At 43.9% G+C, this 27,478-nt stretch overlaps 2 protein-coding genes across 4 annotated transcripts in view; one reads left to right on the top strand and one right to left on the bottom strand.

Annotated features, from left to right (window-relative positions):
• Nucleotides 1-4,196, top strand: part of FBXO11 (F-box protein 11) — a 77,426-nt gene extending 73,230 nt beyond the window's left edge. For both annotated transcript variants that reach the window (XM_034061209.1, XM_034061208.1), the window contains exons 20-23: nucleotides 706-813; nucleotides 1,987-2,095; nucleotides 2,676-2,774; nucleotides 2,853-4,196. In XM_034061209.1, coding sequence (XP_033917100.1) covers nucleotides 706-813; nucleotides 1,987-2,095; nucleotides 2,676-2,774; nucleotides 2,853-2,982 — 446 coding nt within the window. In that variant the 3' untranslated portion in view covers nucleotides 2,983-4,196. The remainder of the gene's footprint in view (nucleotides 1-705; nucleotides 814-1,986; nucleotides 2,096-2,675; nucleotides 2,775-2,852) is intronic.
• On the bottom strand, nucleotides 4,163-19,394 carry MSH6 (mutS homolog 6). 2 transcript variants are annotated; one of them, XM_034061206.1, is made up of 10 exons: nucleotides 19,113-19,394; nucleotides 17,331-17,533; nucleotides 14,604-14,782; nucleotides 10,170-12,714; nucleotides 8,282-8,547; nucleotides 7,599-7,716; nucleotides 6,092-6,181; nucleotides 5,039-5,193; nucleotides 4,687-4,886; nucleotides 4,163-4,334 (listed from the first exon to the last, which is right to left on the bottom strand). In XM_034061206.1, the coding sequence occupies exons 1-10, from the start codon at nucleotides 19,352-19,354 to the stop codon at nucleotides 4,253-4,255; spliced, it is 4,080 nt and encodes a 1,359-aa protein (XP_033917097.1). In that variant the 5' UTR covers nucleotides 19,355-19,394; the 3' UTR covers nucleotides 4,163-4,252. The 2 variants fall into 2 exon arrangements, with proteins under 2 accessions (XP_033917097.1, XP_033917098.1); XM_034061207.1 differs by having other exon boundaries at nucleotides 10,170-12,711.
• Nucleotides 19,395-27,478: the final 8,084 nt, after the last annotated feature.

Below are 27,478 nucleotides of genomic sequence, written 5' to 3'. Positions count from 1 at the left end.
ATGAGCATTTCTTACTCCAAAAGAGATGAGGAATGTTTGGTAGTGATTTTTATGCAGTTTGCTGTTTAATGGTTGCAGTTCCATACGTTTTCCATTCCAACTAAATTTGCATTCTTGAGTTTTCTCCCATCTTTCTTTCAGAAGAAGGAAGTTTCTGAGAAGAGCCTCTAAAGGTGTTGTTTCAGTGTGGTGGGGGGGAAGGATAGGTTGCTGTCAAGAGCAGTCCTGGACAAATGACTTGGAAGACACAGGTTACAGATAAAAGCTGAGATTTAAAGAAATGAATTTTAGGTTACCCATCTTAAGAACTTTCTTTTTTCAAAGATACTCTAAGAAGGGTAAGGTATGTGCACAAGAAGTTTCAGATATACATGAAGATGACAGCTTTAAGCATCCAAAAATCATATCCCTCTTGAAAATACACAGTCATAATGCTGTTTTATTATCGCATAAAGTAATAATGTATTGTTACGGCCAGACAGCACACATGCCAGCTGTAATGGATGTAATGGAAGTATATGAGCCTCATTTTTATAGCAGATGACAACCTAATTTCCAGCTGTGTAAGTTTCCTTTTTCCCCCAGAGTTTATGAGGGTTAAAAAAAAATGAGCCAAGTACAGATCATGATAAGAGGCACAAATGCACAATCACTGAGGTTTAACTTTCCCACTTTCTTTTTTTCTCTTCCCCTGACCCAATAAAGGTATTGAAATAACAAATCACGCAACTGCAACGTTAGAAGGCAATCAGATTTTCAACAACCGCTTTGGAGGTTTATTTCTTGCGTCTGGTGTCAATGTCACAATGAAAGGTGAGCCTGAGCCCTCGCTGATTGGCTTTGTTCACTTTGCAGGTTTTAATTTGCTGCTGGGTTTGGGGTTTACCATGCCGTTCTTTTCACCATTTCTGGCTCAGGTCTGGTAGCACTTTAAGCTGAGTTGACACCAAGAGTTTCAGCTGAAGGTAATGAGCCAATAACTTAAGTTACTGGGTCTAAAAATCTAAGATAGCTTTAGACAAAGGCAAGTTAAGGTTCATATATCAGAGTTCTGTTATTAGCTCTGTTATTAGCTCTGTTTCTGAGCTGGGTACTGTACTTTGGGCCATCTCAAATTCCAAGTTAGTAGAATGACAAGTCCTTTGTTGCATATCTGAAAGCAAGTGTCCAGCACAGAAGCATGTCTCACTTGGCTTTTAGGATCTAAAGGCATGAATACAATCCCAAATCCCTTTTTTCAGAAAACAGGAACAGTTTGCATACATAAAACTCTCATGTGTAGTTGGGTAGTGCGCATGAGACAAGATCCTCTTGGAGGAGATTGGAATGATGGTTTGAATGACAGGCAGCTCCAGGAGGTTATTCTAGAAGAAAAAGGTTTGGTTTGCAGAGTTTTCACCCACTTGGCTGTACTTTATCTCCTTTAGTCCACATAAATATGAGCTCTGGCTCCCTGCTTCACAGCCCCTGGGCTTGCCAGCTGCATCACTCAGCACTGCGATGCCACTGAAGCAGACAAAACTAGTTTGAGGGGCACTTTGGGACGTGACAGAAGATCTAGTAGGTGAATAACAGAGAGGATTGTGAAATTCACAGTGCCTTGGACACGTCTTTTAAATGCTGGAGTGGTCAGACCAAATTCCCACATTTCCTGCTTTCTAAGGGATGTGTTGAAAGTCCTTAGGGTAGTCAAGAGGCTTTCCAATGTTCAGATTTCAGACTTCTCAAAAGAAGACCTCATCCTGAGAGGAAGGATTCTTTCTCTGTAACCATTAATTCACAGATTAGTTCACAGAGTATTTAAATGAAGGCTGGTCAGGTATTTTATGCAATGTATGCAAGAGTCCTGGTTAAGGAGTGCACTGCAGTCTTTGTGCATCTGTCTTCTAACGTGGCATGGAGGATTTGATATACTTCAGTGCCAAAACTAAACCAGTTATTGATCCAGGTGTGATTGGTTCTTGGCTTTGTTTCCCCCCCTAACAGATAACAAAATAATGAACAATCAAGATGCCATAGAAAAAGCTGTCAGTAGAGGCCAGTGTTTATATAAGATATCCAGTTACACCAGCTACCCGATGCATGACTTCTACAGGTAAAGGGTTTTTTTCTATTGCCTACAGCCAGGTTTTCACATAAACACTATTTCTCTTATACTAAAACCCCTAAAACAGTTGCCATGTGTCTGTTAGCACATAGATGCGTGCTCTTCCTCAGCTGCAATAGACGAGGATTAAACAAGCTCCCATTGTCATAAAACTCTAGAACAGCTTGGGTTGGAAGGGACCTTAAAGCTAATGCAGTTCCAACACCCTGTCATAGGCAGGGACACCCTCCACTAGACCAGATTTCTCCAAAGCCTGTCCAACCTGGCCTTGAACACTGCCAGGGATGGGGCAGCCACAGCTTCTCTGGGCACCCTGTGCCAGGGCCTCAGCACCTTCACAGGGAAGAATTTCTTCCTAATGTCTCATCTAAATCAGTTTAAAGCCATTCCCCCTTGTCCTGTCCCTATGTGCCCTTGTCAGAAGTCCCTCCCCAGATTTCTTGTAGGCCCAAGCAGTCCTCCCCTGTATATGTTTCTCTTAGCATTGTTCTGCCCCTAGATGTTCCCACTACACTTCACTCAGGCTCACCCCTTTTTGATTTGTGCTTAATGTGATGTTTCCCTTCAGATGTCACACCTGTAACACCACGGACCGCAATGCCATATGCGTGAACTGCATTAAGAAGTGCCATCAAGGACATGATGTAGAATTCATTAGACATGATAGGTATGTTCTGGGCAAGTACTTTGAGCTGTTTGGACAGTGCAAGTGCAGGAAGAATTAAAGAGCTATCTCTCATTGCAGGTTTTTCTGTGACTGTGGTGCTGGAACACTGTCCAATCCCTGTACGCTTGCTGGAGAGCCTACACATGATACAGACACACTATATGACTCTGCTCCACCTATAGAATCCAATACATTGCAGCACAACTGAATTCCTTTCAGAAAGCAAGTCCTGCCATTCGAATAGCATAACTGTTCAAACCTTTTCTTTGGAGGAAGTTACACTTGCCCATTTCTGCAGAAAGACACTGTGTTAAAGCGGATGTGTGAGGTGTTGACACTATGGAGCTCAACCTACCAAAAAAGAAAGTGGCAATATGTTGACTCAGGATAACAGAACTGGGCGTTTTAGCATTACTGTGTAAAACAAAGACTTTGAAGGGACAGAAGTGAAGAAAAAAAATAAGCTGCAATTTTGTACAGATACCAACTTCTGAAAGCTGGTGTTTTTACAAGTAGCATTGAAGCGCAGTCCAATTTGCAGTAGTACTATTCTGTAGACAAGCAGCATTCTTTGTTGCTGCCTTTATGGACATGGGTACCAATTGCTTTTGTAACATGGTAAAAAAAATGTGAGCTAGCACTTCTGCATTTCTTTTGATTTTTTTAACATTTATTCAGATTGAGAAATATGAGTTTAATGCTTTAATCTCATGTAGTTTGTTTCTAATTTCAAGCAAAAAAAAATCTTATTGTACTTGAATGTGTCCTGTTTTGTTAGCACACCTAGACTTGCTGTAACTGTACTCATGTCCCAGTATGTACGTTCTTTCTATGAAAGAGAAAACACTAATCTTAAATTATATCCAGCAATTTTTCTGGTGTCCTCCGAAGTTAGAATAATCTCCTTCCCTGCCCCAGCAATAGTCTGTACTCAAACCACCCTAACAAAGAAGAGAAGAGCGAGTGTTTTAATGAGACTTCCTAGACTATAATGCACTATAAAACAAAGTACCCACGTAACTAAGTTTTATGAAAGAAATTTTACTATGTTTTAAAGTACACAGTAGAAAGTCTCCTCAAAACAGTCTTGTATTTTACTCTGTTCATAGTTTTTTTTGAACAGTCTCGGACATTACTTAACCTGCTGGAAATCACAGCAATTTCCTGCTCTAATGAAGCTGAGACAAGTATATATACAGCCCTATCCAGTTTCATAGCTTTTTTCCATTTATGTGTATTGGTGACAGTGGGTAATCAACAGCCTGAAAGTGTATGCATGTACCATAACATCTAGACTTAATATATTGTGGAGTACTCAATAACCATTATGTAGAGGGTAGGTAAGAATTAAAGGGTTTAATTTCCTAGGAAAGACAATGGAAAAATGGTCATTTTTAAAAAATAAAGTTTATTAGATCATAACGTTGTCTGATACCAGCTTTTTTTGAGAAGTCAGCAGTCCAAAGCCACTTGGGTCCTTACAGGTGGTTGATCATAGTGGTAAGTTTCTGAACAGCGTTTCCATCCCTCACTGCACCATCCACCACCAGGCACAGGTACCTGAGAGAGATCAGAGTCAGCTTTACTGAATGCAGATGCTTAAACCTCCCTCGCACTGCCTTAGGGGACACAGATGCCATCCTGTGTCTGGTATAAAGCTGTTCAATTCCCAGACACCCCTATGCAAATACAGCTCTGAGTCCTAGAGACTAGCAGGGGCTTAAAATACCACATTACTCATCATATCTGCCCTTGTGTAAGTCAGGCTTCAGTACTTCCTGACGGCTGGTGAAGCACATTTGATACTCGGAGTTCTAACTGCCCCCTCTGGTGTGAGGCTATGAGCAAAAGCTCCTAAGATGGATGCCTGCTAAGCAGTGCATGACTTCTAACAGAGAAACCAAGGCCTTACCTGAATACTCTCAGTGACATGGTCATTCTTTCAAACTCCTTTGCTTTTCTGTGCCCCTTCTGAATAACTTCCTCTGGAATATCAGCTAGTCTTGCTGCATTGAAGCCATAGCTCTTTGGACATGCTCCTTCAGTGAACTTGTACAGGAACGTGATTGTTTCCTGGCTTGGATCCTCACTCTCATTTTCAACCATACATGCCTAGAAAGAGTAAGTTACAAGTCAATGTGTGTAATGGTTTATGTGTTTAGGTAACTGTCACATCCTTTCCTCCTGGTGACTGGGCAGAGGAATGCAAGGCAGCAGAGATAAAGCAAAACCCCACACCTCAGTGGTCCCAACATCACACCTACCATGTGCCCCAGGCGCACAGCCACATTGTGTGCATGGTCCTCCACCAGTGAATGGTAGTGGGTGGAGAACAGGGTCCGGCACTTGATCTTCTCTGCAAGCTCCTTCACAACCGCACTGGCTATAGCTGTTCCATCAAAAGTAGCTGTGCCTCTGCCTGTAGGAACAAGAGTGGCAAAGTGAACTCAATGTTCACCCTTAATTGTTCAGATTAAAGAACTGCAGGAAAGATAATTTTCTAAAGGCAAATACAACACATTGTTTGCCATCTATCAAAGAATCAGAATGGGTTGAGAGGGGACCTTAAAGCTCTTCTGATTCCAAGCCCCTGCCAGGGGCAGGGACACCTTCCACCAGACCAGGTTGCTCCAAGCCCCTGTGTCCAACCTGGCCTTGAACACTGCCAGGGATGGGGCAGCCACAGCTTCTCTGGGCACCCTGTGCCAGCGCCTCAGCACCCTCACAGGGAAGAATTTCTTCCTAATGTCTCATCTCAATCTCCCCTCTTGTCAGGTTAAAGCCATTCCCCTTGTCCTGTCCCTACAGGCCCTTGCAAAAAGTCCCTCTTCAGATTTCTTGTAGGCCAAGGCATAAACTTGCCCTATCAGTTTGTGGTGTTTCCCTCCCTCCTTGCTGTGTGGAAGATGGACAAACAGCAGTGAGTGGTGACAGCCACCAGCCTCAGCATGAAGTGATTTGTCCAGTGACAATCCCACTCTCTTCCACACTGTAGAAAATGACATTTCTTCTCTCTTGAGACTTGCCTAATGGCTTGCTCGAGGTTTGCTGCAAGTAATCATCCAAAGGAAAGCAGGAAACTCAGCTAGAAATAGGCTTATAATGACTTGGGGGTGGAAGGTGGGGCATTAGGTCTAAGGGCACCCAAGAAGCATGTTTTGGAGAGAATTACATGGATCCTGACCAGCAAGACATTGGGAGCATTATGGTAAAATGGCCCTTGTTTTCTTGGTTGTCATTCAGACAGACCAACAACCTTACTGACAGATGGAAACTAAAACTGAAGGTTAAAGGCTATTACAAGACAGACTGATTACCCAGTTCATCCACAAGAACAAGGGAGTGCTCTGTTGCATGCTGGAGAATGCTGGAAGTCTCACTTAATTCAACGAAGAAGGTACTTTCACCTATAAAAGAAATGATAAAAGCCATACCATGAAGTAGGCAAAGATCTGAAAACCACAACTAAATCCTCATTTAAGCTGCACTAGAATCTTGATCAAGCTAAAATGAAACTTGACAGCAAACTGAAGATGAACAAAAACATAAAGCTGCTTTTTTTCCAGCACAAAAACAGTCTCCATTTGCCAGAAAAAGGCAGGTTTTGGTTAAGAGTGCAGGCATTGGCACAAATACAGTTAAGTTTCAGGACACCTCATCTCTCTACTTTTAACTTCACTGGTCAGATGTACCAGCTGGACAAAGGGCATGAAGGGTACAAGATGGGGAGACTCTTTGTGCTCTTTAAAGTGCACAAGGCAGGCCCAAGGTGTGTGGCCTTTCACTGTGAAAAAAGCAAGCAGCAAAGCTTAGAAAGAGACTTACGAGACCAGACTTACTGGTTTGGTTGTTGATATCATCAGGTAATTAATTATTCAGGTAACTGATACTCACATGTACCCTACTTGAGTGAAGTATGGCAAAAGAAACAGACTCCTGCTAAGGACGGAACATCTCTGGGGAAATCATCAACCCAGGTAATATGAAGCCTGAAATTTAGACCTGAAATTGTTCTTTAGCAGCTCACGAGCAGCAGCACACAATTACTCAGACCCTGGCATGTGATAAATCCACATGCATAAAGTCCAGAGTTACTGGTGCTTTGTAGGGTTCATTCCAAATAACCACACACACAGTAGCAGTTAATATAACTTCAGAGCAAACAAGAATTTACTTCCTGTACTCATGCTGCATGAGCACTACTAAGCTCAAACCTACGTTTTTCAACATGAGTTATTAAGCAGCAATCCTGATTTTCTGCATTAATTTCAAGAAATTCCCAGGATTGAGTATGTTCTTAACAATATTTAGGAATAACCATTTATTCTCCTTAGAAAATAAACTCATAAAATCACACAGGTAAGTAAAAAATGCTGTTACTTAACATTTCATTCACAAAAGTCCTGTTGACTTCCATTACAAAGTGGCTGCCATGGGAAGTACAGAAACAAATCCTCTACAACAGCTACCTGCACATCACTGTCCTATTCCAGAATACTTGGAAAAAGATACCTATGTAAGTAGAACACAATCAACTCTACACTATTCAGAAAGATATTCCTTAGACTTGCACCCAGGTGGAAGGCAGGCGTTAATATTAAAACTCATTGAAAAGTGATCATATGGGTCTGTCGGACATAACAGAGGACAAGCACATGAAACATACCATTGTACAGCCCTGGTTCTACTCTAATCAACAGCTAACGTTGCCCGGCTCTCTCTGCAAAATCAACAGACGATCCCTTTCCACTTGCCACTCAGAGCAAGGAAAGAAACTCCCTCCTTGGCAAAGGCCCTGTGGAGAGCTGGATTTCAGCCACTCACCTGACATAATCCTGTCCGAGGCACCAAGCCTCGTGAACACTCTGTCAATCGGTGTCAGCCTGCAGACCTCAGCAGGTACATAGCATCCCAGTTGAGCCATTATAGCCAGGAGACCAGCCTGCAGAACAAACATGGAAACATTCACGTGTGCTTGGAGCTTCGGCTCAACACAGAGAACAAGGGAATGAGACTCTATACTCCCTAAAACAAAAGCTGGAGTACATAAAATTCCTACTGTTTTAACAGCTCCAGACTGCAGCACTGTAATCCCAAATAAGAGTAAACTGAAAGCCTTAAAAATACAAGTTGTCACAGCAAGCACTGCTTATAAAGCAAACTCCCTGTTGCTTTCACAGTTGCTGCTGATCCCTATTTTCACCTAGTTCTACCTGCAGAAGCATCTTCTCCCAGATGATACCAAATCCTGGATATGGATATGGCCACTTGGAAAAGAGAAAAGATATTCTACTGCTTTTTCCCCCCTCACTGAAGTAGAATCTATCTAAATCTATCTACTATCTAAACATGGGCATTTTCTATCACATTATACTTTGTTTTCGCACTGCACACCCTGAAGACCACTAGCAGGACCTCCTCTGACATTTATAAACAGTCAAGTCACGCTATTCCTTTATGCAAAACACAGATGTACTCTGCAACATTCCATGTCAATAGACCATCACCTGTCTCATGAGCGTAGATTTGCCACCCATATTTGGGCCAGTTACTAAGACACAGGAAGCTTCATTACTGCCATCTTCATCTTTGCTGCCTATCACGATGTCATTAGGAATGAAATCATCCCCAAAGAAAGTTTTTGTAATGCATGGATGGCGTGAATTTCTCAGTTCCAGGAAGGGAGGAGCACTATCCTCAGGCAGCAGAATTACAGGTCGGCACAGTGGTCCATCACCATCTTGACTGTAGTTAGCGAGGGAAATCAAGACATCTATAAGATGAAGAGAAATTCCAGTAAGTCACACTTTCACCTTTCCTTATTCATTCACTGGAATGCATTTACTCATTCAATAGCGTTTTCGCAAACACCATGTTCTATTTCATTTTCCTGGTAAGGAAAACACCCAGGGAAGGCCTCCAGAACAAATAAAAGGTGAGCATATTCACAATGTCTTTCCTCATCCCTTCCACATTCCTGATGATGTCAGATTAAAAGTCCTCCCCTCTAACGTGTAATTTACAAGTCTTTAAAATCCACACCATTTCACTTCAAAAGCTGCTTTGTTCAGCGTGCATGTTTTAACATGTATGTTAAAACTACTACTTTCTTGTACTGCTTTAATTTAGAACAAGGTAAGTAAAGAGAAAACCAGGATGAACTTACAACCATTAACGCTGTGTTGGCCCTGCAGAAAGCAGCAGCACAACCCCCTCAGCTAGCCTGGCTCTACAGTTCTAAAAGCCAATTGCCTACCAAATGGGACTGTGTTATGTGATTTTAGAGACTTCAGCTACACAGATTACAGCTGCCTCCCTCTCCACCTCTACTCTACCCAGCCCTGGCAGTGTGGCTGCTGTGACTGCCTCCCAGCTCTCCCAGACCACTCAGAGAATCCACTCCCAGACGATGCTCCCTCCCTCTCCAACTCTCCTCCATTTTCTGCCCTAGTGGCATTCAGAGAGTGCTTTCATTTTTCCCTGGAACAAAGACATCCCAGAGTGCCTCACACTAGCAGAGAATTCACAGTACAGAGTATGCCAGTCCTGAGAAGGGAATAGAGGTGACTGTCTTACCCCAGAAATATAAGGAACATTTTGGGAAGTCTTTCTACTCAATGACCTTCTTCAAGGCAGTGACAATGACCACATTATTTTTAAAGGCTGCTGGGAAAGGACAGGATTCTTTCCCTCTCCTCCACTGAGACCCCTCCCTTGTAGTTCTGCATCCAGCTCTGGGGGCAACAACACAAGAGGGACCTGGAGCTGTTGGAGCAAGTCCAGAGGAGACCAGAGAGATTCTCTGAGGGTGCTGAGGTGCTGGCACAGGGTGCCCAGAGAAGCTGTGGCTGCCCCATCCCTGGCAGTGTTCAAGGCCAGGCTGGATGGGTCTTGGAGCAACCTGGTCTAGTGGAAGGTGTTCCTGCCCGTGGCTGGGGGCCAGAACTGGGTGAGCTTTAAGGTCATTTCCAACCCAAACCAGTCTGGGATGCTATGAAAGCAACCTGCTCAGATAGAAAGGAGGTGACTAGCAGGTCAGACTTTGTTACCTCCACCTGCATCACTGTCTTCGCTTATAAGAATCTACCAAGCCATACCTAAGTATTCCCAAAGCAGTGAGAGACCCTCCAGGTTATGCTGAGCTGTGAGAAATCTCAGCTGCACACAACAGAAGGAAGATCTTGCACACGTGAAGACCCAGCAACTGCCATTTACCAACCAGCAGGAAACAGGTGATCACTGATAGTTATCAATGTTTTACCAAAATCAGAGCTTTTAAACTACAGACTAAGCGCTGGCAATGAGCCCTTTTTGCTTACCCAGGTGATATTTCATCATTTGCTATACAAGTCAATGGGTTCTTTGTTGTATGTCAAAAAGAAGACGAGCTCTTACCTAACACAGCAATGCACTCCACAGCTGTGTGCCAGTCCTTGCTGTTCTTGTCGAAGTTGTAAAACAAGCGCCTCATACAGTCCTTCAGTGCCGCATCTCGGCGCTCTTCAGCATTAACCATTGCAGCCAGCATCTTCTCAATCTCCTTGGTCCAGTAACGTTTATATCCCTTCCTGCTTGACTTCAACTCATATTCCTCAGGCAACTTCCGTGATACCACACTTTCCGGTATCTCCATTTGGTATCGGTTTTTGCCTGTCCCCCAGTACAGCACAGATTTGAATCCAAGCAGTTTGCGTTGCTTATCCAGGTACTTCTGAAGTTCTTCCTCAACAGCTTTAATATCCTGTAGTGCTTTGTCATAATCAGGGTCAAAACCTGCCTTCGGAGTAATCACTCCTGTCTTTCGAGCCTGGTTATGATCAAAAGCAGTATCCCACCTTTTAAGCTCAGCACTCAAGTCTGGGAAGCGGCCGTCTGGGTTTTTGTCTTTGCGGGTGACCAGCTGCTTAAGGACTTTAGACTTGAAGTCACTGGCACTTCCTTCCATGCCATCGACAATTTCACTCATGACTTTAAACCCCTCCAGTGCAGACAAGAAGTCAGCAATCTTCTTCTTGCTGTATTTGATCTCTTCATAGAAGACGGCCCTGCTGTCAGGGTGGGTCTGGCTTTTAAGTGGCGACCCAATGCTGTGAATTTTGCTGAGCAGCCTTTCGAGGTCAGGCAGTTTCTTCAGGTGCTCACTAACTTCAGACATTTTATCTGGCACTGCCAGAAGGTCCTCAACAGCATCCAAACGTTCATTGATGGATTTCGGATTACAAAGGGGAGCGCAGAGCCACTGCTTCAGGAGGCGCTTCCCAAATGGTGTACAACAAGAATCAATCCTCTCCAACAAAGTACCTTCTGTGGTTCCATTGGTTCCGTTCTGCAGCACTTCCAAGTTCATCAGGGTGACTCCATCCAGCACCATCCGCTGGTCAGTTTTGGCAAAGAAACTACTTGGCCTCATTGTTTTTGCAGTGTCAATATCCACAGGGATATACTCCTCAAAGTCTGCCAGCGATAACAGCTCCTGATCAATCAGGCATCTTTTCAGATAGAAGACACATCCCCCAAGAGCTGACAAAGCTAATTCACTGTTCTCCCCAGGAGTTAATCCCAGAGAGTCACTCTCTGAAGTCAGAGATTTGATTACAGAGGGCAAAGAACATCCATTTTCAGAGTTCTCATTCTCCTTGAAATATCCTTCTTCAAGAAGGACTTTTAGTGTTTTAGATGCATTCCAGAACTGGGAACCAGAGATCAGCCCTTCCTGAATGCAAGAAATAAGTGAGCCCTTCAGTATCTTTTGTGTTTCCACAGAGAGGTTCCCCTTCTCATACAGTACTTGCACGGGAGTGTAATGTGCTACTAAAGTCCTAAACCTCGAACAGTGCCGATCATCCGAGAACTGGCCAACATAGAACTTCCCCACCGATGTGTCAACAAAGCAGACCCCATAAACACGCTGTCCAGAGGAGTCTTCCTTCTCCTTCACACACAGAAGGTATTTGTTATGGCTCTCAGAGGGATCACAGTCCATGATGCTGTAAGTCTTAGTTCCTTTGGTGATGATTCTGCAGATCTCACGGCGTACAACCTTGTCGAACCTTGTCGGGTGGGCCATTGACTTGTAGCGTGCCTCCATCATCTCTGGAGTTTCTGTTTGCTCCACACGGGCTACCTTGTAGCCTTTCTGCACCAGAACATCACAGAACCTGCCAAATGCAATTTCTGGAAACCCTGAATGTGCCCAAGTCCCCTTCATAAAGATCAGGCCCAGCTCATTCACACCAGTGACTGCATCCATGTGGTACAATTCATAGAATTTTCCAACTTTGTAGAAGATCACAGCATCAAAGTTCTGACTTTTCAGCTGCCACCACCTCCGCATCCCTGGTGTGCACTTGTTGAGATAGTCCTCAGGTACATATAGAGTGCAGGGGTCGTAATCAGGGTCATTCTGCCGCCTCCTGTGCGCATCTTTCCTTTTCCCTTCCTGCAGCCAGTCAAGCTTCTCATGCTCCCACACTGCGAAGCCACTGTTCCCTCCACTGCAAGCAGCTGCTTGAGATTCAAAACTCTCAGGTGCTGCAAATGATGTCAGCTTAGACTTAGCTTCTAAAGAAACCGTTGTTGCTATTTTGGGCGTTTCAGAACGTTCATTTTCTAAGCTGCTCCTTTTAGCAGGCTTGTTACTCTGTCTTCTCTTGCGTTTAGAAGGGACTTTGATGGGACTTTCTGCAACACTCTCTGCATCTGTCCCCACGTCAGTAGATTCATTTTCATCCACCCCACTGCTAGCTTCCTCGCTGCTTGCTGTATCTTTCACATCAGGCTTGAACTCTTCATCGGAGCAATCGTGATCACTGTCAGAATCCAACACTCTTCTTCTTTTGGTTTTTACAGCACCTTCACCGGTCATTACTCGCTTATTACTCTTCACATCCTCTTCACTATCATGGTCATCACTGTTGCCTGATGCACTTTCATTCATCTGCTGGGAAGATACATTATTTTACCTAAAGAAAATTCTGGCTACAAAGTAAAGTACTGCTTCTGCAAAAAAGAAGTGAAAAAATGTGCAACTTATGCAGTAGCTGTGATATTTCAAGAGACAGTAAGAGCCACAACCAATCCTGTTTACCTTCACAGAACTTACTCCCTTGCATAAGTAACTGCTACCAGGCACTGACATAATTACTCCTCTCTGTATTCTTTACAGCTTCATTCACTACTTTGCATAAGTGATGCACCGATGCACAAAACATTTAAAGTGGACAAAAGCCATATGCTACATGAAATTTGGTACTAGCCTATATAAGCTTTGACCACAGTGATTTGGTTTGGATTTTAGGGGTTATTTTGTGGGTTTGTTTGTTTGTTTGTTTTTTGTTCTGGTGATGGTGGTGGTGTGTTTGTTTTGTGGGTTCTTTTTAGTTAACTACCTATTTCCACCCACAAACATACTACCTTGTAGTAACCTTCAAGAAGATCATGTGTGTGTGTAGGAGACAGAAAATAAACTCCATTATTTGCCTTTATTTGCCTTTTCAGGCTGAAACTTCAAGAACTCCAGCACCAGTGCTGAAGAAAACCAGCACTGGAGGGACTACCAAGAGTTCAACGGTCAAGTGACAGTGCCCACTGCACAGTTGCCACAAAGTGCTTGGAATGACATCTGTCCCTTGGAGCAATATCACATTGGAGAAAGAATAGGTGGGCCATGCTGACAGAGGAGGTAAGAGAAACCACTATCCCATTAACAGTTTCTTCATATCATTCACACACAAAGAGTTGTGGTCAACAGTTCAATGTCCATCTGGAGACCAGTAACAAGTGGTGTCCCTCAGGGATCGGTGTTGGGACCGGTCTTGTTTAATATTTTTGTCGCTGACATGTACAGTGGGATTCAGTGTGCCCTCAGCAAGTTTGCCAATGACACCAAGCTGTGTGGTTCTGTTGATACACTGGAGGGAAGGAATGCCATCCAGAGGGACCTTGACACACTTGTGAGGTGGGCTGATGCCACCCTCATGAAGTTTAACCATGCCAAGTGCAAGGTCCTACACCTGGGTGGGAGCAATCCAAGGCACAGTGACAGGCTGGGCAGAGAACAGATTCAGAGCAGCCCTGCGGAGAAGGACTTGGGGGTGTTGGTCAATGAGAAAATGAACATGAGCCAGCAGTGTGTGCTTGCAGCCCAGAAAGCCAACCATATAATCTGGTGTTCTCAACATAAAAAGGACATGGAACTGTTGGAACAAGTCCAGAGGAGGCCATGAGGATGATCAGGGGACTGGAGCACCTCCCATATGAAGACAGGCTGAGAAAGTTGGGGCTGTTCAGCCTGGAGAAGAGAAGGCTGCTTGGAGACCTCATAGCAGCCTTCCAGTATCTGAAGGGGGCCTACAGGGATGCTGGGGAGGGACTCTTCATTAGGGACTGTAGTGATAGGACAAGGGGTAACGGATCGAAACTTAAACAGCAGAGGTCTAGATTGGATATAAGGAGGAAATTCTTTACTGTTAGGGTGGTGAGGCACTGGAATGGGTTGCCCAGGGAAGTTGTGAATGCTCCATCCCTGGCAGTGTTTAAGGCCAGGTTGGATGAAGCCTTGGGTGCCACGGTTTAGTGTGAGATGTCCCTGCCCATGGCAGGGGGGTTGGAACTAGATGATCTTGAGGTCCTTTCCAACCCTAATTATTCTATGATTCTATGAAGAGTTAGAGAAGTTAAGTAGCTTATAAAGTCAGTCCTTACCTCACAGAACACCAGAGAGATTTTAGACTTGTCTCTCCAGCTAGATACTCCATGCTTAGTTCCAAAAGATAGGTTCTAAGTTCTAGCACCATCTCTTAAAATGACATCAAGAAAGAAAAATTTTACCTCCATTTCCTCTTCTTCCTCATCCTCCTCTGTTTCTGAAGGTTCATTGCATACTGCCAGCTCAAGCCGCTTAGTCTTATCTTTATTCATTGCACTGTCTGCTAGCACCATTGCTCTTTTAATTTCAGGCTTTGCACTGTAGAACATACCACCCTTCAGTGCCTCCACATCTGATGAACCTGTAAAACCACAAATAACTTGTTCAGAAACTGAAGTTAGTCTAGCATTCAGTTATTGTTCATACTTCACTTTTAAACGTATTCAGACAACTAGTACAGTTACCTAATATTTGGTGTTGTTACCAGTCATTTCCACATCTTAAACATTCATTCAGCCCAGTAAGTGCCCCTAGAGAAAGTATAACCACTCACAAACAAAATGACTGCCTCATACATGAACACCTGAAGAATCGCTTCTATTTCTGTAACTCATTACCACGTCTGAATACTTCCAAGCTGAGCACTAAACACCCTCACACTAACTATAGTTACTACTGAAAAGTAACACTGTATACCAGCAATGCAGCAGACCTGACTGAGGCCACATAGCTATTTTAGCAGTGATAGGCAAGTTCAGCCATAAAACTGTCTTCCAGTTATGGCTGTCAGTCATCTGTGACAGGCCCTTTGGCTAAAGCTCTACTGGCTGTTCAAAGTGTAAGTGCAGCAAGGCCCAACATCAACCAGATTAACTGCATATCAGTTACACTGCCACTTCACCTGACACTGCAGTGTATCAAGCAAAGCCTGCTATTAATAACTGCACTATCCCCTCATCCTCTTACATATCCCTTGAACACCATAGCTCCTCCTTCCACTACCTGTGCATAAACACAAAGTCAGACTGATTTCTAGAAAGGGTCCCCAAAGATGCTGAAATTCAACTTCATAAAACAACAGAATGGTTTGGGTTGAAAGGGACCTGAAAGATTGCTCAGTTCAAACCTTGTCATGGGCAGGGACACCTTCCACTAGACTAGGTTGCTCAAAGCCCCTTCCAACCTTGAACTCTGCCAGGGATGGGAGTTTTCATCATAAACAACAGGGTATTACACAGTTCAGATCTTAATGCAATGCTCAAAATACAAATCATATACATACTGTATTATGTACCTGAATACATAATACAAGAAAAAAGGACATAAGAGTAGACTACAGATGGGGAGAGGTGATCCCTTTCTCTGTTCTTGCTGAGTATAGCTGGCTTCATGTGACACTAGGATCTGCTTGAATATGTCCTCTTGTGAATCCCTTCACAAGCAGGAGGCCAACTGCCTCAGAAACGAGCCAAACAGAATTCCCTCTCACATTCATTTCCTTGAGCTTGCAGTAGCAAAGCACTGAGTTACAAGTAGCTGCTTCTACAAGCACAAACGCAACACATTAGGAAACCAGATCTCCATTTCGGTTTTGCAAATTAACTGAGACAACCTAAAAATATTGTGTGTTTAATACTGGCAATTTAACAATGGCAGGGAAAAAAAATCATATAATTTAATTGCATTCTCAAGTGTAACTCCACCTCTTGCATGCCCAACTGTTACAAGTCTAGCCCTCCCGCTGTCTCTATATATTCAGTTACACACAATAACCCTGTGTAGGAAACTTATTTTCTTACCCAAAGACTCCAAAACTCTTACTTTGTATATAAAGATGCTTTTTGTCCAAATCTAAAAGCAAATCATGTCCTTCAAATATTACTCTGTTCTGCATTAACCATGTTTCTTACAGATAGGCCTGTGTTTCTGTGCCTGAAAGTTCTGAACACTTCTGTTCTGCAATTTTCTTTTGGCAAGCAGATCAATTTCCTTACCTGTATTTGCTCCTAAGTGCTCCTAAGATGTTATAATATACTTGGTTCTTTTAAAACACCTTCAGGAAAGATACGTACAAACGAGGGACCAATTCCCTTGTGCTAAATTATGCTAACACTTCTGGTAATAACATTACCATTTTAAATTAAACTAACTATGGCTTAAGTGCAGTACATTTAAGTATTAACAAGCCAAAAAACACGACTACATGATCACAAAATGGAACTGATTTGTGAAGAGAAATAAACTCTTTAAATACAGTTATTTCACTGCATCATAAGCAAATCTATAGTATATAAAAAATACTGTACTATGCCTAAAGCACTTGTTGGAGTATCAAGACTACAGCACATTGATTTACACAAAATAGTTTTCGGCAACACCAGAATTCCAAAACAGGGGGAAAACAGATCTTGATTATTAATAAGGTGAGATTTATTATGATGTTTTAATTCTTGATGACATTTGCCTTTCTTTAGTTAGCCAAATCATTTCTTCAGTATGACAAGCACCAAGTCTGCTGTGTAACAACAAGCACTACCCTAACAAAGTTGCATATTTTATTAACAAAACTGTACTACATACCTTAAAAGAAATAATGGCACAGTAGAATTGATTTTAGTAAACTGACACCCTGTGCCTAGTGTTTCGATTCTGGACAAACTGCAGGTCCCAAATAGCTGCTTAAAAACTGTGTTTGGCATTGCTAATATTGTAAGGATTTCTGGGCTAAAAATTGAAATAGTGGATTTATCTTTTATAGCTTGTTTTACATTGATGGGAGAGAGCACAAAACATGCTTTCCCACTCAATACTCATCTTGGTTTTGCTGCTTTTTCTGCATGGGCAATAACTTATTTTCCCAAAGCAAGTGGCCTATTTCCATTTCAGAAAGTTCTATTTATATCTCTTACCTTTATACGGCTTCAGATACTTTATACTGACCCATCCCCTCGTAGGGCTGTCATCAAAAAACTGTACATGGACACGAGTGGATTTCCCTTTTCCTCTGACTATCGTTCTTTCAGTTGGATGGTTGTATATGAGACATGGCCACCACGGATAACCTTCCATCTTGGCCCAGACCAGGTCACCAGGTGAATACTCGCAGGAGACACTGCAGAGACAACAGATGTGTAATGTAAGGCACATAAACACCTAAAACAGCTGTCTTCATAAACATAACTGCACACTGCTTCCAAGCAGCTTGCCCTCCAACACCCTGGAATGCTCCCATGTGGTATGACCTGGATTATACAGTCTTCCTATACCACCACCAAACAATTTTTTGGGTTTGCTCCTCCAAGTCCTACTGGATCCCCACTGAGACAGACCTTTACAGTCACAGACAACTGGCTGAGGTTGGGGAGCAGGGCCACCTAGAGCCATGTGTAACCAGATTCTTAGTGTCTGTTACCCCTTCTTAAGGGAAGCAGCTCACTTAAGGGTGGGGAAGAGAGCAACTGGATCCAACCAGGCATTAAAACAAAACACTGCAGACTGTGTATTATGAATCATGAACCTACATGACAGGTTTTCTTGCAGAGACTAATTCTGAAGAGAGCACCTAAATGAAATTAGTGTGATTTAACAAAAGCCCTCAAGCCACAAAAAAAATAATTGAATAAATAAAACTGTCTCCACCGCAAAGCACTTGATCCAGCTTTTACTTGCTTTCTCCTCCTCCAAGACTTCACCCCAGTCACTGCCACACTACCACTGATGGCCAGGGGCATCCCTACAGCCTGCAGCCAAACAGTGACACTGATCAGGCTGAAGAGAGTCCAGAGAAGGGCCACAGGGCTGACTCAAGGGCTGGGCAGATGTGGGGGAGCTGGGTTTGTTCAGCCTGGAGAAAAGAAGGCTCAGGGGAGACTTTATCACCGTGTGCTGGTATATAAAGGGTGGCTATAAAGAAGATGGAGACTCCCTTCTTACCAAGGGTCACACAGAAACGACAAGGGGTGATGGGGACAAGTTACTCCTGAGGAGATTCCAATTGGACATGATGAAAATTTTTCACAGGGATAACTATAAGGCATTGGAATAATTTCCCCAGGGAAGTGGTGGATTACATAACATTGGATACTTTAAAGGCTCAGCTGGATAGGGAGCTGGGACATCTGGTCTAGGTCATGCTTTGCCTAGAAAAGTTGGACCAGAGGATCCTTGGGGTCACTTCCAACCTTAAGTGACCGTGATTCTATTACACTCATTTCCACAGCACTTGGGACACCTGTGATACGGAATTAACGGGAGACTTGGGCAGTACTGAAAGAATGTATTTCAACCCGGCAGACCCACAACAGGGCCAGACCCGCTCTGTGCGGATGTCGGCGTTATCCCGCCCTGCCTGGACACACACGCTGGATGCATTGTGTGTGTGTGTGTGTGTGTGTGTTCATACATACCTATACACAGAAGCACCTTCCGGCGGTTCCTACCGAGGGCCGGCCCCGCGCCGTGAGGCTCGCTGCGAACCGGCCCCTGCTCCGCCTCAGGAAGGCCCCAGCAGGCCCAATGCCCGGCGGGTGGCCACTGTCTCCCGGTGGGAAGGGAGAGGCGAACGGACACCGGCGGCCCCGAGGGGCCCCACTCCAAAAGCCACCCACTCCCCGCTCGCAACGGGCCGCGCGTTGCCGCTCTGCCCCCATGCAGGCCTCGGCCCCGCGGCCTGCTCTGCCCCCGCCGCTTACCCGTGCGCCTTGGCGGCCGCACCGTCCCCATCGCCCTTCTTCCCCGGCTCCTTGCGCCGGGCCGCCGCTCTGCCCGCTGTGCCGTTGCTCGCCTCGGTGGCCGTGGGCTCGCAGCCATTCTGCTCCCCCGAAGAGCGGCGGCGAGAGCCGTTACCGGCCTCTGTGGGGGGCGGGACCGGTGCTGGTGACGGGGCCGCTTTCTGCGGGGTGAAGAACCGGAGCAGAGTGCTCTGGCGAGACATGGCCGCGGCGGGAAACGCGGCCCGCACACTGCGCGCCAAAGCCGCCACAGCCCGCCCGGGCCTGGGCGTGCCCGGCCCCGCTCCGCCCCTCCGGGAACCGCCCCGAGCCGCCCCAGGCCTGCCTGCCTCAGCCCCGGGACCGGATAAGGGCCTGCAGGGGCAGGACAAGGGAATGGCTTTAACCTGACAGAGGGGAGATTGAGATGAGACATTAGGGAGAAATTGTTCCCTGTGAGGGGGCTGAGGCCCTGGCACAGGGTGCCCAGAGAAGCTGTGGCTGCCCCATCCCTGGCAGTGTTCAAGGCCAGGTTGGACACAGGGGCTTGGAGCAACCTGGTCTAGTGGAAGGTGTCCCTGCCCATGGCAGGGGTTGGAACTGGATGAGCTTTAAGGTCCCTTCCAACCCAAACCAGTCTGGGATTGTATGAGATTCAGAGAAAAATCATTTACTGACACAAGATGTCTGTTAGTACAGCTTTTTCTTTCACTAAAATTGTGGCTTACTATCTCAAGCCAAAAATTCCCCTCACAGTTCAGTTCAGCATAACTGAGCCAAATAGGCCCGAGGAGCGCTTCCACTGCCGCTTTAAAAAGATGGAGCTGCAAGGCAGGGATGTGACCACGAGAGGTCACACAAACCCAGACAATACTGTTCCTACTGAATGAGTTATTTCGGTTTACTTTCAAAGCGTATTTTCCACCTAATTTACCATCTCTTGCTTTCACCTACAGTCCGATGCATCCTCAGGGACATACACCTCAAGCTGGAGTAGAAAAATGAATAAGTTTAGCTTGCTGAGAATAGTCACGGGGATTATTGTCCCCAGTTCAGTAACAGGACAAGGAGGGATGGCTTTAAGAGGGTAGAATTAGATTAGCATTAGGGGAAAAATCTTTAATATGAAGGTGCTGAGGCGCTGGCACAGGGTGCCCAGAGAAGCTGTGGCTGCCCCATCCCTGGCAGTGTTCAAGGCCAGGTTGGACACAGGGGCTTGGAGCAACCTGGTCTAGTGGAAGGTGTCCCTGCCCATGGCGGGGGGTTGGAGCTGGATGAGCTTTAGTGTCCCTTCCAACCCAAACCATTTAATGACTCTATCTGTCTGTCTGTATGTCTACCTACCTATCTATCTAAATATATAAAACACACAGGCGTATCATCTGAAAGAAATCATCTGGAAATACTTTCTTAACAGCCTCCTCAAAGTCGCTGGCACATCAACACATGCCTCTGGTTTTAAGTGGACAGCCAGGGTTGGTCTCCCACCCATGTTAGTGCATGTGACTGTGAACTGTGTGAGGGAATAAGTGAATGCAGTGTGCAATAAGTCCCTTGTTATTAATAACAGATTAATAAAAGGCTATCTAATAAATACTGATGCTCCAACCCTGTGACCATCTTTGTGCTCTCCTCTGGGTCACGTTCCTCTTGTGTTGGGGATACATGCATGGATAGGTAAGCAGATAGATAGATAGATAGATAGATCTTGTAGGTCCACATATGCAGCAGCCTTCTGGGATGTAGCCTGGGTTGAACAACCTGTGGTTGACGCTAGTGGATTTGGACAGCTTTGGCACAGTCCCACTGTTCATTGTTTCTTGTGGGTTCAGCAGGACTGCTGGTCTCTGGAGCTTATCCGTTCTTGGCAGACCCCCTCGTGCTACTGCTTGGCAAGTGCTTTCCTGCTCGTCAGCCAGCTGTTTTCTCCATGCACACACATGCCTGGAGAGCTGTTCACACATGCTCACACAGAGGGGGCTTTTATGACATGGTCTTCAGTTTCTCCCCAGTAAAATACATCATTCTACTTGGTTTTCTACCAGTCACAGCAGGGGAGGTTATAGAATAATTAAAACATGAAAGTTTTGAAGTTGTTTGATAAAAGGTGATGTGACTGAAAACATTATAAACAACTCTGTCCTAGCCCCTTTCTTTTAGTATCCTCTTTCAAAGACAAAACCGTAGGGAATTGTTAAGTTGCTGTAGTGCAGACTTTACACTAAGCTCAGTTGAACACCAAAAAGCACTGTATTTTCTTCATTCTTTTCCTCCCTCTCCCCCTGCCAATGCATGCGCGAATACTCCCACACAGCCTTCAACTGTTCTTTTTAGCTCCCTAAGTGGTTCTGAACATTTTCCATTATAGAAACACTGGAAATGGCAAGGATTTGGCTTTTTTCAAGACAATATCTCTGAATTTTTGAAACCAAAACAACTTTGGATAAATGTTGCTATACTAGATCACACAGTACCTCTCTACAGCTGATACGGAAAAGGGTAATGGACTGCTCTTGATGGTGGAGCAGGATCCAAGAGCTAGCTTGCAATGCAGTGACTCTCTGCAGTGCCTAGGCTTTCCTCTAAAGTTGAGAATTAATAATTTCTATCTTATTGAATGCTGGAACAAGAAAAATGCTAACCAGGTAATTTTGAGGTCTTCCTGGAAAAATGAAATAATGCAAATCGATAAGGATATATAGAAAACAACAGAAAAGCAAAGTAGACTTGAGGCCAGGTGCCTGGTTGTGTATCGTCTCTAGTGTTTGCTGTCTCTCATATTCTTTGCAAGAAACATTTGACAGGAAGGGTCATTCCTCAGGTGAGGGATTTTGTACTTGAAGTTGCCAGGTACAGCAAAGAGCAAACTGGTGACGCTTAGGTAGCAGCAGGATCTACTGATCAAGCTTCCTTTGATGTAGCCCAGGACATAGTTGGTTTCTGCACAATGCCAGGTCATGGGGAGCTTCTTGTCAACCAACATCCCAAGTCCTTCTCCTTAGAACTGCTCTCAATTCCTTCATCCTCATCCTCCAGCCTGTATTGATACTGAGGATTACCCCAGCTCAGGTGCAGGACTTTGCACTTATACTCATTGAACTTCATGAAGTTCACACGGGCATAACTCTCAAGCCTATCCAGGTCCCTCTGGATGGCATCCCTTCCCTCCAGTGTGTCCACCACACAGCTGGTGTTGACTGCAAGCTTGCTGAGGGTGCACTTGATGTCATTGCTGAAGTTATTAAATACTATTGATCCCAATCCAGACCCTTGAGGGGACACCACCCATTACTGATTTCCACTTGGACATTCAATTGTGTGGGCAGAGGAGGGTGCTGGTAACCACAACAGTCCCAGCAGGGAAAGGGGGTCAATCAGATACAAAGGTCCATCCAGGAGGCTGACCATGGTAACAAACCTTTGAAAGCTTTTCAGGCAAAACTTGCTTAAGCATTAGCAAAAGAGCTGTATCTATGATAGTTAATGTCAGGAGCAGTCTGGGAAATCTCACTTTCATGGATGTTTATGCTACAAGATATGTGTTCTTCCCCTCTTTATGTGTCTGCTGAGCACAGTAAAAAATTTGCCTTCCAGAAACAACAGAAAGCTTTTAAAGTAGGGTATTTTTCTTTCTGAACTAAACTATAATCTGTTTATTCCAGTATTCTGCAGTTGTCCCAGTGGGACAAATGTGACAATTTTTACTTTTCCTTTTTAGTATAACCCCATTTTTTGAAAATTTTTAATACCTTTTTATTTTCACTTTTTGCTGCAAAACATTACTATGGAGGAAGACTGTGAGTCTTAACTGTTATTTTAGGGCTGCTTCAAATACCCATTATCTCTATCAAAACCAAGTGAAATAACTCTGGCATGCATATAGCTTAATGGGGAATGGAAAGAAGACTCTACTTCTTCATTCAATAAATGCCCTTTCTCTGAGTTTGACTTGAGCTGCTTTTATACCCATTGAGTTGAGATGGTCAGAAGTGACCTTAAAGTAGTACTAACTGCCTTATGGGCTTTACCTTGGTGACAGAGGGAGCCAGACCAGTCTCAGATTGTGAGGTGGAACAATCTTCAGAAGTAGTTTCTTCATACTGAGGTAGACAGAACTGAACACAATGTTGACCTATCCCAGAAATATTCTCGAAGGAAAATTTAAGCACAAGATGGATGCTGTAAATAAGGTAATCAATGAAAGGTTGAGTTTTAGGGAAAATATGACCATGACAAAAATGGTAATGACAGCTTAGGTCATTCTGACCTAAATATAATTGATCTGGTAGGCTGGTAAAAAACCAGATAGCCTGATATACTAATTTTATGTGGGCTTGGATAAAGGAATATGTGAGGGTGTTGTAAAAGTGTGTTTAAAGGGCACTTTTCCCCCAGTGCTAAGTTTATCACTTCTCAGTTCCCTCCTCAGCATCAGCATACTTAAAAGGACCAAGTATGAATAGGAAAGTAAGTCAGAGTAAGTTCTTAACCCAATTACAGAACAATGGGCTACTGTTTTTTCAGGACCGTTTTTTCAGTGGCTCATTGTTCTGTAACTGGGTTAAGAAAGTACCTTCAGTTTAGTTACAGAAGGCAACTAATTTCCTCTTTGCTTGCTTATTGCATGTATGCAGACATACAGCTTCCTTGTACCAGTGTGAGAGGAGCTTGTATATCAGCAAGAAATGAAGCAAGAGATGCATGTTCATTTATTGTCCCTTTAATTACACGCTTTATGACTAAAACCTTTTTACTGTTTTTATTACATGACAAAGCAACAAAATGAGAGATGAAAATGTTAAGATTCCTGAATAAATGACATTTTAGGATGTTTTCTTTTAGCCTTCTTTCAGCTGTGTTCCTGAAGTGAAATGGCAGTTGCTGGAATGGTACATAGCAGAACTAGCAGAAACGAGTTCAAAAACCAAGAAAAGTCTAAACATAATTGATTCACAACCAAAACCGCACACAGCCTGCATCTCCAATTCAAATGTTCCTCATGTGATACAGTATAGATCTGACACAATAACAGAATGTCTCCAAACCCAGGAAATGTTCAAGGCCAGGTTGGACAGGGCATTGAGCAACCTGTTCTAGTGGAAGGTGTCCCTGCCCATGCGGTGGGGTTGGAACTGGATGAGCTTTACAGTCCCTTTCAAACCAAACCATTCTGTGATTCTGTGATTCTATGGACAAAAAAGGAAAAATAAAAAAGCAGGATACAAAAGAAAAATAGGCCAGGTGTGAAGACCATCAAACTCCTCCCCATGGTTCCATCCTGCTCCCACAGAGCAGGAACATTCATCTGTTGATTTTGTTGGTTTCAAGATGCTCCTGCTTTCTGAAGGTGTAGTAGCCACCCACAGTTCTCCTGCTTCCTGCCTTCTGCTCTATTGTGCTTCTATTAATAGTATGAACACTTGTGGGTTTTTTTGATGATACAGCTTAATAATTTCAATTTGCAAAGAAAAATTAACTCATAAATCCAGGAAGAAAACCCAACTGTAATCAGTCCACCCTGCATAGCACCAAGCATTGGATTTCCATGATTTGATCCCCATTTAGGTCAGATAATCTCTTGTGGAAAACAAACAGTTTTGATTTAAAGCTTTATGAAAGACAGACCATGGCAATGTCTGTGAGATATTTGCAGCTGTTGAGGAAGGGAACATAAATTTGAGTTGGATGGATAGGGTTAAGCAAGTTCAATTTTTTATCCCACCACTGAATTAGCAAATCAGTGTTGCAGAAAGAAAGTATTAGTAATTTGCATGACTGATGTTCCCTTACTTCAGAGATCTCACCTGTCACCACTGCTGATGGGTGAGAGCAGCAAAGGGAAAGCAGCCTGTTGGTGATGAACAAGTACAGTCACTGTTTGGAGAATTCATTCAGTTCTGCATTCCTGCCAGACACTGCTCAGAGAGCCAAAGGAACATTGGTTCCTACTAATTAAAATGCAAGGGAAAATAGAGAAGAGGCTTCTTGTTTTCCTTCTTAAATCTCTACCTTTGCTCTTTATGGGAAGCTGATCTACTGCCGAGTGACATTTGCACTAAATCTGGGAGATGTCTTCCAGAAGCTGTTTCTCAGATGAAGGTGCAGACTGGGACAAGGATGAGGTGACCTGAGATGAGGTGGTCTGTTCTGCTCTGACACAATACTTTGAGTTTCACACTGGAGGAGTGTTGTGCCCACTGAGCCCTGTGCACCCTGGATCCATCCCCTGATCGTCAGGGGTTCCCCTGAGATCCTCAGATCTCAGCTGATGACTGGTTTTCCTAATGTGAGAGCTGTAGTTTAGCTATGAATCTTTGCTGAATGAATATTCTTTTGTTAATAACCAGTCATCTTACTGGGAATTAATAGGTCCATCCCTGGCAGCGTTCAAGACAAGGTTGGGTGACGGTTTGAGCAGCGAGGTCCAGTGGAAGGTGTTCCTGCCCACGGCAGGTGGGATAGAAATAGATGACCTTTAAGGTCTCTTCCAGCCCAAACCAGTCTGTGATTCTATGATTAGAACTACTACCCTGAGCCTTTTTTTGCTGAATCTGTGAGAGGTCTTTTTCCTAAAGTTTGTGTTTTGTTAGCAGCTTTATGTAGGTTTACTTATAAAGTATGCATACATTGAGTTTGTGACAGTCAACAGTTGATTGATTGAAGTGAGTCTAGAAATTGATTTTCCCCATAACAGCCAGGTTAGTGCTTGTAAAGTAGCACAAAGGGCAAAGGGTCTGAGGCACCCACAATATGAATTCAGAGGTTCAGCAAGAGTTTGTTTCCTTGAAAATCACTGATGTACGCTTGTGGCTGCACTAGAGAGCTGTTTCAGTATACATTGCACTAACCTAGTAGCTTACACTTTAAGATGCTTCTGTTTTAGAGCACTGCTTTTTTAACATAGCTTGGTTTTCACTGTCACTTTATATTTAAACAGCCAGCATTGAGAGGCACATAACATGAAGCTTCCAGGGAGACAAGGCTTGAGATTTCTGAGATGGCAGTAAGGATCTCTCCTTCAGCTTGGTGAAACAAGCTCAGGACCCTCTCCCTAGTTACCTCCTGGGTTTTGCTGTTTACACCATCTTTCTTTCACATGTTGAGGATAAAAGGTTTCCTGTTCTTTTATATTTTCTATGAGCCTTCCTTTTCTCTACAGGCATCTCCGGTCCCTGCCAACAGCTCCCCTGGATGCTGGTTTTCTTTTCTTTCTCAGAAAGGGTGCTAATCTTATATGCTCCACCATGCTGCTGTTCAAAACTGACATACATAAAGGCAGTGTTATGCTGTAAAATGTTGATCTGTAGGTGGTTATCAGTCTGACCTCATTCCCCTCCTAGTTTCTACAAAGCTTTGATCACTATAACTGAACAGAAACAGCAACAAAACCCTGCAGACAAATGCCCCTGTGTTTGGCTAAAAGTCCAGTTCATTATTTTTTGATACTGCTCTAAAGCTTGAGAAAAATATTGTCAAAGCATCAAAGAATACAATCAGCACTGGTCTTCTACTGCATACCTAATGGTTACCACTGAAATCCCTTGCAGGTGTAATTGGTTTGGTTCACAGTTTTTTGCTGATAAGTTATACTGTATCCTGCAATTTCCTATTCTACTTGTTAAAAGAACGTAAAAATCCATTAAATGTACCTGATGGCATGCAGTTAAGGATGCTGAGGAACCAGCGAGGCAAGGAATGATAGAGGGACAATTTGCCTATTTAACAGAATTATTAGATATATTAGCTGGCACGCAAACCTTGGAGAGGCAGGGAATTTCAAGCTAAATGCATTTCAGGTAAGGACAAAGGTGTACCTTCAGAAATTATAGCTACTGCCAAATACACTAATTCTTACCATAGATCAGGCTCTAAAACTTTTCCCTTCTTAAGCAAGTTTCTATTTTAATTAAAAAAAAACAAACAACAAAAAAACCCCAAAAACAAATGCTAAGATTTATTGATATCTAAAATGGGCATCCTATATAACAGCATCCTTCACCCCTTCCTTTAATTGCCTTCTAAAGCCAACAATCCAGTCATGAGTCAGTGACAATCGTATCATGGAACCACGCAGCCCTACACTGCTGATCACAGTGGGACTTGATGCACCCCTGGTGGTCTGCACTGAGCAAATCCATTACTTTTTTTTACAGCAAATACTGCATTTTTAGGTTCACTGCAGAATTTTGTTCTCTGGTTTCTTGGAAGAGATATGCATAAGGCTTTTCACCAGGATGGAGCAGGTATCCTGCTCTGTGGAGGTGTAAGGAGGATGTGCAGCCAACCCACGTGTGCTCATCATGACCCTGACATTCAATCACCCCTTTGTGGCCATAGCAGGTCCCCCT

The sequence above is a fragment of the Melopsittacus undulatus genome, chromosome 3 (genome assembly GCF_012275295.1).
Source record: "Melopsittacus undulatus isolate bMelUnd1 chromosome 3, bMelUnd1.mat.Z, whole genome shotgun sequence".
Classification (NCBI taxonomy): Eukaryota; Metazoa; Chordata; class Aves; order Psittaciformes; family Psittaculidae; genus Melopsittacus; species Melopsittacus undulatus.
The sequence above is the reverse complement of the archived record's forward strand: the minus strand, read 5'-3'. Positions and strand labels throughout refer to the sequence as shown.